General features: G+C 39.8%; 1 protein-coding gene across 1 annotated transcript in view; it reads right to left on the minus strand.

The window, feature by feature from the left end:
• Nucleotides 1-7,934: 7,934 nt before the first annotated feature.
• LOC122262433 (uncharacterized) overlaps nt 7,935-10,000 on the minus strand; it is a 12,646-nt gene continuing 10,580 nt past the window's right edge. Inside the window, exons 7-8 of the mRNA XM_043030429.2 lie at nt 8,809-8,925; nt 7,935-8,576 (exon numbers count right to left, since the gene is read on the minus strand). Of these exons, the coding sequence (XP_042886363.2) occupies nt 8,325-8,576; nt 8,809-8,925 (369 nt within the window). The 3' untranslated portion in view covers nt 7,935-8,324. The remainder of the gene's footprint in view (nt 8,577-8,808; nt 8,926-10,000) is intronic.

A 10,000-nucleotide genomic window follows, 5' to 3' on the forward strand; every position in this document is an offset into this window, starting at 1 on the left:
CGAATATGTATGCTTCGCAGGACTGAATGTCCTTGTCTATTGCTGGTGATATACCAATGTTTTCCTACTCCGTCTTTTTCTCTGTTTTCTCCTAGTTTATTTATCAAAATCTTTTGACTTTGCCTTTTTTCATAGCTCAAGTCCGGTGCTATCCATGCTTCTTTATATTCGTCAGTTTCCTTTAGTTTCATATTCTTTCCAATCAGTTTCCATTTATGTTTTTAATTTTCTAATTTGACCTTAATTGACCTTGGTCTCAAAGAATCCTTTAAACATTTGCCTTCTCTAAAGGCACTCTCAATTTTGATAATTTCGTTGAGATTAAGTTTTGTTATGATATCATTGATTAATTTCATATCATTTGTTTTCCTGATATCAAGATAATTTTCTTCTTTTCTTCTAGATTGTATACAAAGAGTCTATTTCTCTGACTTTTCTTTTGTAGGTTGTTTTGGTTGCTTTTTTGTCGTCGACAACATCATCATTTTTTTGTTTTTTGTTCAGTGTCTGAAATATCATTGTCTGTAATATTTATGACCTGTTTATTTGATCTTTGCCTTACTGTTTCAGAAAATAGTTTTTTTTCTTCTTCCTGATTTAGTTTACTTGGCTCACCTGTTGGATTCTCTTGTTCTTTCTTTGCCCTTACTTTTACATTTTTGGTGTCTTGTACGGTCTTTTCTGTTTCCAATTCAGTCTGAGGTACCTTCTTTTCTTTAGGTTTTTCTTTTTGCTCTTCATAGATTTCATATTTCAATATGTGTATCTCCCCCAAGCACTGAATCTTGAAGTCCTTTGATTCTTCATACATTTTCTTTATTATGTTTTCTTATGGGCATGCCCCCTCAGAATTTTTGGGTGTGCTGATTTTTTGTTCACAGATATGGCTCATTTCCTCTTTTTCCAGTTTATCTGACACGAGTGCACTACTTTCCTATACATTTTCTGCCGTCGTGTCACTATCTTTCTCAATTCTAATTAGTTCTTAAAAAAACTGGCTTCTGATATATCGTCACAATTTTGAACACACACACACACACACACACACACACACACACACACACACACACACATATATATATATATATATACATATATATATATGCATATATACATATATATATATATATATATATATATATATATATATATATATATATATGTGTGTGTGTGTGTGTGTGTGTGTGTGTGTGTGTGTGTGTGTGTGTGTGTGTGTGTGTGTGTGTGTGTGTGTGTGTGTGTGTGTGTGTATGTGTATGTGTGTGTGGGTGGGGGGGGGGGGGGTATAAATATGTATATATACATACACATATTGTAATATTGTAAACGAATTAATATCGGGATTCTTGAAGAATGGCACAGTGCAAGTAGACGATGGCGAAAGCCTCTTCGGTTTATTGTGGGAAACCGATTTGTCCAGAAGACAAAGGGGGCAGTAGCTAAACAAGAAGGAGGAATCGTAGTGAACCACAGCGTATCCCGTGGCGGCGTCTACTTCGATTCCACAATACCCGCCACTCTAAATTATCGTTCTCCCTCAGCCTGGTCTGAGCATAGTCTGGAGAAGAGGCGAAGACGAAGGTTGGGATAATTCGCCTAGAATAGTTGGCCCACACATCAGGCTGGGCAAGTGGTTTTCTCTGGTGACGATTAAAGAACTGTGTGTTTGTGGGTGGGTGAGGGGGGGGGGGGGCACTAATGGTCACCAGAAAAAAACAATTCCCAGCCTGATATGTGGGCCAACTATTCTATATTTTTTCTTTCCTTTATTTTCGTGCGATAAGATTTAGTGTCCATATTACATCTGCAAATTTATAGATAAGGTAGTCTTATTTGGTGTTTCTATTGATGTTTTAAAAAAACACTGGGTGGTTTCTATTGGTTTGAAACCTTTTTGAATAGTTTTTATTTGTTCATTTCTTACTCTTCATATTCATGTATTTTAAGACGTTTTCAATGTCATATTTGCTTCCATTTTACCCTACGGGTTGCGGTTTTGATCTGGTTCATATCATATTCTTTTCGAAATAAGGGAAAGTGGAACCATCGCAGTGACGTTTTTTTTTTCTTGGCATTATTCCTAGCAAGGACATTGCCACTTGTACAGAAATAAGTGGTCCTGGTATTTTTTTTCTTCAATGGGCTGTGACAATTGACTCAATATGTCATAATGAGCGGACTTGAGCCCAGGCGTTCCTCACGGCTCAGCCCCACGCCGTGTCATTGTACATAATTCTCTCTCTCTCTCTCACTTTCTCTCTCTCTCTCCCCCTCTCTCTATCTTTTAAGCATATATTTTTCTGTAATGAACTTCAAATATTTGCTGCATTTAACCTTATCCATTTACTTCCCCAGTTGAGGGAAAGAATTGTGATGAATTGTAAAAGATGACCATCAGTGGGGCTAAATGAACCCGATGATCGATGTTAACTAGTGCGTTGACCTAGCAATGATAATTATTAATAATCACTGGTACGCTGTCTTAAAGGACCATGCTATAAACGAGCGTAAGAGTTGGAAGGGTAAATGGCCTTTGGTAGCAATCAATAACAAACAGGCAGCACGAATCCGGAATATTGAGAAAGACCCGACCAGCCATTTATGTGGGTGAGACTCAGAGACACACGCACTCCAAATAAACCGCTCAGACTCACGTATATCCACAGCACTCACACATGCAGACCTACACACGCATTTTTCAACTTTGTGAGTAGGTATAGAAGTTTAATATGGGGTGCGGTAATACCAGTCGACCCCGTTAGAACGAACCGACTCACATGGTCACGTCCTCAAAACTGGTGCCTGAGTGTCTTAGTTGGAAGTGAGGCCAAACTGACCATGTCCTGACCGAACTGGCCAGGGGGTGGAATATTGTCTGCTTAGTTACTTTACAAAGTTTTGTTACATGATATGTAGAACCAGTGGATGTATCCTCGTTTGATCTACGGTAAACAATACATATAGATAGTAAATAGTAGGTATTGCATGTGGCATACTGCACGTGAATATTGGGTTGCACAGCGGCCACGTCAAAGTTCTCTTCCACTCCAAATTCTTAAATCTCACAATTCACAACATATGATACAACAACAAGACGCAGTAATAGGACACACACACACGCACACACATACACACACATATATATTTTTGTGTATATATATAAATATCATATATAAATAAATACATAATACACACACACACTCACACACACACACACACACACACACATATATATATACATTATCATATATATATTATATAGTATATAATATATATATTATATAATATATAATATATATATATGTATATAATATATATATATATATATATATATATATATATATATGTATATATATACATATATATATGTATATATATATATATATATATATATATATATATATATATATATATACACATATATATATATATATACACACACACACACACACACACACACACACACACACACACACACACATATATATATATATATATATATATATATATATATATATATATTAGCGATGTGGGGTATTGACAAAAATACCGCTGTTGCCGATACTGGTTTTCTGAAATAATAGCAATACGGCACAAGTCACGATACCAGTAATACCGGTAATTCCTTGAAAATCCTCGGACAATATGTAACACTACAATCGCACAAGGTAGTTTTAGGTGATATTAAAGTGATTTTACTCTTGTTGTGATATCAGATTGCACTGCATGTCTTAACTAAAATTATGTTCAGCATCCCTTGCGCTCCTTCCTCACCTCAGTATCCTTCATCATCTTCCGTCCCAAGTTCTCGCCGTACCTCCTCTGCTTCCCAACTTCAGTCTCCTATTCTGTCACCCATCCTGCTTTCATCCCCTCATTACCCACCATCTCCCTCTCCCTTCCTTGAGTCCTTACAACCTGGTCCTTCTCATTCACCCCCTCATCACACCCCATCCCCATTACCACCCATTGCCAATTCCACCGCTGATTCAACCCTTATTTGTTTCATTGCGAGGAAGACCTGGAGGAGGACTACCCTGAGTACCCTCCTCTCTCACCACCCAGCTCCAACGACGGGTAATGGCGAGTCGAGATGGTGTTGTTCACATTCAAGTGCAAAGAACAATGTGTATTACTGAAATTTTCTGTTGGTGTGTCATACCTGTTTTGATATGTAGCACATAATGATTATGCTTAGATCTATGGGTTAATCTAGTCATACAAGGGGTAATCCGATAGTAATGACTGCCATAACACGAAAACCTTAATCTCTGGGAGGGAGGGGAGCGAGAGTGGAGTGTTGCCTCTCCTGATATTTTTTAATCTGTCGTCGCTTGTCTGGCTTGTCTTGTACTGCGCGACTGCGTTAGTCTTGTTTTACTCTCAGACCTGAAAGAATGGATTTCTGGATAGAAGGCTGTAGTTCTACACATTCACTAAGTGGAAACTGTGGAGGGAAGCAATATATATGCGAAGGGAATTGTTGCAAATTTATCCTAAATCTATCCCTCACTAGAAACTGTTTTCCGCTGTATTCGCACTCTCGCAGCCAGAAAACTGAACTAAAAGATGAACACTGCTCTGGACGCCCTCGGACATCTGCGGCTGAAGGAACAGTGGTCCGTGCGCGGTCCAACATTGACAAAATCCAACTGTAACTCTTCAGTTCTTATCCTTGGAGCTTACACAAGCCAAGAGGCATGACTGCAAATTGCCACAGTCCCTGGATAAATGAAAACGCCGTCTTCTCCCTATCCTTCTCTACCACATATAACAAGTGGTACCCGTTTTACAGGTCCAGGATGGAGAACCATTTGGCCCCCAGTGTGTCACCGACACGCGAGATCGGATTAGCAGAATCTTCGGGAACCACCTTTCTCCTGCTGAAGACCATGGGCTGTTTGATCTCTTCACCAGTCCCTGCTTCTTCATCTTAGCCACGGTCTCTTCCATCTCCTTTCGCTGCACGGAAGCGCTTTGCCTCAGTGTGTGCTTAATGAGCTTGGTGATTGATGTTGCGCTAAATGGGGACAAGAGGCACCTGTGAGCTAGAAGACATGGGGCCTGGAGGTTAGGCAATGCCAAGTTTGCCCTGTGGCTAGCAACACGCCTCTTCGGTGAATGAGATATCCTTTCATTGATAATATTGTCAGTATAGCCATTCTGTAGCAACTTGCAACCATAAGACAGACACGAAAATAATCTCCCATCTCCAAGATGCGTTTAAATATAGATCTAAATCTTGTCTTATAGGCTTATCACTAATTTTATCATTCCTACCAGGACAAGTTCCTTTGAGCTAATAACTGAGTGGTAATTGGCATGGGGGAGAACTTTTTGAACAGCTGCATCATACCGTCACATAGGTCTTAAGAAAGGTAACCTTTGCAGCCTTGGTAGTATCTCACAGTACTACTGTTTGTCATAGTGTTTGTTTCATTCCTTGGGAATGATAGTTGAAAATGTTTCCTTGAGGGAAAAGACGTGTTAATAAGCACTGCAATGAATCCGTTCAAAACAATGAACTTCAAGAATATGGACGCCAGACATTCTTTAATTGATACATTTGCATTCATACGATTGGCTAACAAAACACTATTATAGTCTGTGATGAATAATCATAAAAGGAAATATTGAAATGCGCAAGATTAGAACAAACTTGGTGCTTGTATTAAGTCTGTCTCCCTCATTGCCATGAAGCCATACGTTTCTAGAAAGAAAAAATCACCAGGAACTGCAGAATACCATAATAATAGTACCGTATATTCACTGTGTCCCATAATGCATGTAACCATTTGTCAGTGTATAATGGAAAATATGTCATTATGCGGGTTTTATGAACATCAAACATAAAGGTAGTTGTGTTTAATCAAGGATCAAATAAGCTTATTATGATTAGACAATATTTGTGAACGTGTATAAATGTGGAGTGAGGTTCTACCACAGTATGAGTTGATAGGTAATTTCAATGAATGTTAAGCACCCATCGCAACAGGAACCCCTTTGTTGCAGTTTGGAGGACCCCACTAATTCCCGTTGGTTCCTGGTCGATTCCCTGCGATCTAGTAACACTCACAATTTTTTTTCACCTGTGAGCTAGATAATGTGAGGCCTGGAGATTGAGCGATGCCGTGTACAAGTACACCCTATGGATAGCAACACGCTTCTTTGGTCCCTGCGTATACTCTCCTATTACCCCTGTGGCTGTTAAATGGATATTCTATGACATTCAGCTTTCCCTTGTTGGACTCCTTAGTGGGTAGGGGCATGGGAGGGTGAATAAAGTGCTCCATATGTGGATAGTAAACTGAAAACCAAACTTGCTGACAGACCTATTGACGACTCATGCATGAACACGGCTATGGTTGTCACCCTGGAACCTTAAAAGGCTCCTGGTGATAAAACTGGAGTGCGGGCTGGTCCGACTTCAACAGCTTCCAAAAAGACTCCTCTGGCCGGCGACGGGGTCGGAGGGAGACTCTGGTGCCCAAAACCAAAGGATCCAGTTTAGGGTCCCAACAAAATTCAAGAAATTCGATGGTCATTTCCAGCTGGTTTGGGTTATTAAGACTTACTGATAATATCAGGTTTTGCAAAGAGGATGGAATGATTGTTGTCCCCAGAGATCAAGCTACCCTGAAATTCCACAGGGAAACTAAAGAGCTCACTAAGTGAGTACTACTGAGATCAAGCTTGAAGATAGGAGGGCCAAGCTGATGTTGCTTAGCTTTCCGGTCTCCTTTGGTCTGGATGAGATCACCTCACATTCCCTGGTTGTTGAGGCTTCACACCAGCTGAAGAGAAAGACTCTGATAAACAAGGTTCTAATAATTTTGAAGGGGGGCCACGTCAACTGCCTAAATGGGGCACTTACAGCCATTTTGGCCATTTTGGAGACCCTCATCGCGAAGGGAGTCAAGGGCAAGCTCCTGGCCTGGATACAGGACTACTTCAACTACAGATCTGCCAGGTTCAGTTTCTAGGATTGTCCTGGGTATTAGCCACTTGAGAATGGGACAGCTCAGGGTGAGGCTCTTATTCTAACCCTTTTCAATTCCCCCATGATAAACGTCTTCAATTTACATCTCCCACCTGAGTGCAGGATAATCATCCAGGGACTGGATCTGGAATGGGTTGCCAATCCAGTACACAACTTTCTGCCATGAAGGCATTGTCTGGCAAACATTGGAGACAGACACAAGATCATCAGATCGTTTCGTCGTGGACTATGTATCTGTTGCTTCGATCTCAGTTACACCGACTCTTAAGCAGAGGCTGGAAGTGGTCCAAAATAAGGCAGCTAGGATCATTCAGGGTGCACCCAGGTGGACGAAATTTCTCAATCTCCAATTGGAGGCTAATCTCCTTTCCTTATCCATTTTTATTGATCTATTGGTGGCCTATTTCTTTGCTTTCAGGTTCCTCCTTGACTCACACATCAGACAGAAGGTTCATCTGCTCCTAGAACTGGATTATGAGTTGTTTGCAAACTACTCCTGGCTGTCCAAAGTGCTGGTACGCTTTTCAGCTCAGGGAAGCACTGTTAGCCAATGACTTGGACTCCCTCCACCCTGACTATGTCAGTACCACCTGTGTGGGAAACGAACATGGTAGAGATCTTGGTCATGAATCTAAATAGAAGACAGGACCAACACTCCCCACCTCGACTGAATGTACAGGCTAAGAAAATCAAAGAAAGTGCCACTCCGGGTAGTAACACCCTGATGCACATTTTGTAGGCACAGACTTTGCTGCAAAGGATATAGCCAAATCTTTTAGGGATATAGATAACGCAAAGGCGTTCGCCATAATGAGAGCTCTGGCACACATGTCCCAAAAGGAGGGACATATTGTCATCCATATAGATATAAATACATTTATATTTCTTATCGATAATTAGTATGGGATAAAACACACACACACAAAGACCCCCTAATACTTCTGCATTTGCTTCTAATTACACTTTGTCCAGTGAAAGACAAACATGGCGTATTATATATAGTAAAATCAATGACAATGTGACAGATATTTTATTGCTTCGTTGTATAGCAGTGTCTTATTGATATTATTTTATAATCTATATTAATTCATCGATCTTTGAATAGAACGTGCTGTAACATAATTATAGATATATACACAGAAAGGTGAATAGTAAATGCTGTAATTGGCATTAGGAAAATCGTTCAGGTGATACATGTTGCAGAGATAGATAGATAGATAAATAGATAGATAGATAGATAGATAGATAGAGAGAGCAAGGGATAGAGGGAGAGAAAGAGTGAGAATAAGACAGAATCCAAACGAAGAGATGGACCAGCCGCGCATCAGAAGACCCTGTCACTGGCCATGACAGTGTAGACGGCTAGAAACACGAGAGTTCCCGCGGGTGCGATCACGAGGCACCACCTGTTGAGCTGCACAGCCCGACTTCCGCTGAGCCATCTGCTGCTCCAATTGTACCACATTCTGCTCACACTCCAGCAACTGCCCTTCCACGTGTCTGCTTTGTTACTCCAAGACTGTTTTAGAACGAGTTTTGGTCTTCTGGGCTTGTACGGAATCACTGTTGGTGAGTCCTGTAGGAAATCATGTCAGTATGTGCTTAGTTTCCACATCTCTTCATATTGCTATCTGCCTCTCTACAATATTTTAACCTGTCTATGCATTTATAACTATCTGACTATGCCTGTATATCTATCAATCTATACATACTACCTGCAAAAATACACATAAACGCACATACAAATACACATTTATATGCCCATTTTTGCACTGATAACCAGAGACTAGGTTTACAATAATGCTTACCTGGATACACTGTATGATGACAACAGACACCACCACGAGGAACAAGGTGAGGATGCAGTACACCATCCAGATGTCCACTAGCTTCATATAGGCCGTGTGAGGAATGGACGAATTAACCTGTGGTTTAGAAAAAGCATGAATGAATGATTATAGATTTGTGGCAGTTTACTGTACTCCATTTTGATTTCGGGAAAATATTTGCTGTGATAACACTACGGTCAAGATAACTGAACCCTCACTTGCCTCTTTTGTCGAGCAAATCCTGACAAAGATAACTTCATTATGCTTAATCAATCGCAACTAAACTAAACCTGCTTTGACCTAGCAGCTGAAATTAACCTAAAAGCAACTTACCTAGTATCACCAATCATATCATAATGTTAACAAAACAAATAGAGAAGGATATTTCGACAACACGGCGCCTTCAACAGGAAATTTTCATGCAACAACTATGATCACGATGGCTACAGCAGCTACAGCAAGCATGGCAATATCCCGGGATTTTAAAGTGGCAACAATACCAAAGAGGAAGGCCTCTACAGCGATTTAAAAAACAACAACAGGAAAATGGCAATTAACAGCAAATGCAACACTAACCTTAGATAATGTAATTTCCTTCCTTATACTTACAATGAAGACAAAGGGCTTTAGGTGAGCGAAGCAGATTCTGTACCTGAACGAAAACTGCACTGATAGTTAATTTTAATATCAAAACATATTTGGGATGGGTTTTGTTTACTGATATTAGACTAGATGATCAGTCGTTTTGTAGAACCATGAACTGAAACTAATAATGTAACGGTACGTAAACCATACCCAATTTTCCGATTCTGATAATTCTTATCAATTATCTCATTAATAAGCAGCCAAATGCATGATTTATATTTTCTGCATAAAATTAAAATCAGAATAATAAATTATAAATGCTGTTGTGCAATAAGAAAGTATATATATACAACTCTACACAAGAATTTGATATACAGAATATCTGAAAATTTGACGACCATCTGACTATGGTCACCATTACAAAGTCAGGCGAAATTAGCCCCACCCCTACGGACAACTCTCCCTCCAGCCAATCAGAGTTCTTATCATTAAAAGCTTATAATTGTAAAAGATGATGCCAATGGTACTTGCAACTTCGTCTTTGGTAATAATTATCATATTTGTCCGTTGAGGCACATATGGACGG

The sequence above is a fragment of the Penaeus japonicus genome, unplaced genomic scaffold (assembly GCF_977035675.1).
Source record: "Penaeus japonicus unplaced genomic scaffold, GWHDUDI00000001_assembly GWHDUDI00000041, whole genome shotgun sequence".
Lineage (NCBI taxonomy): Eukaryota > Metazoa > Arthropoda > Malacostraca > Decapoda > Penaeidae > Penaeus > Penaeus japonicus.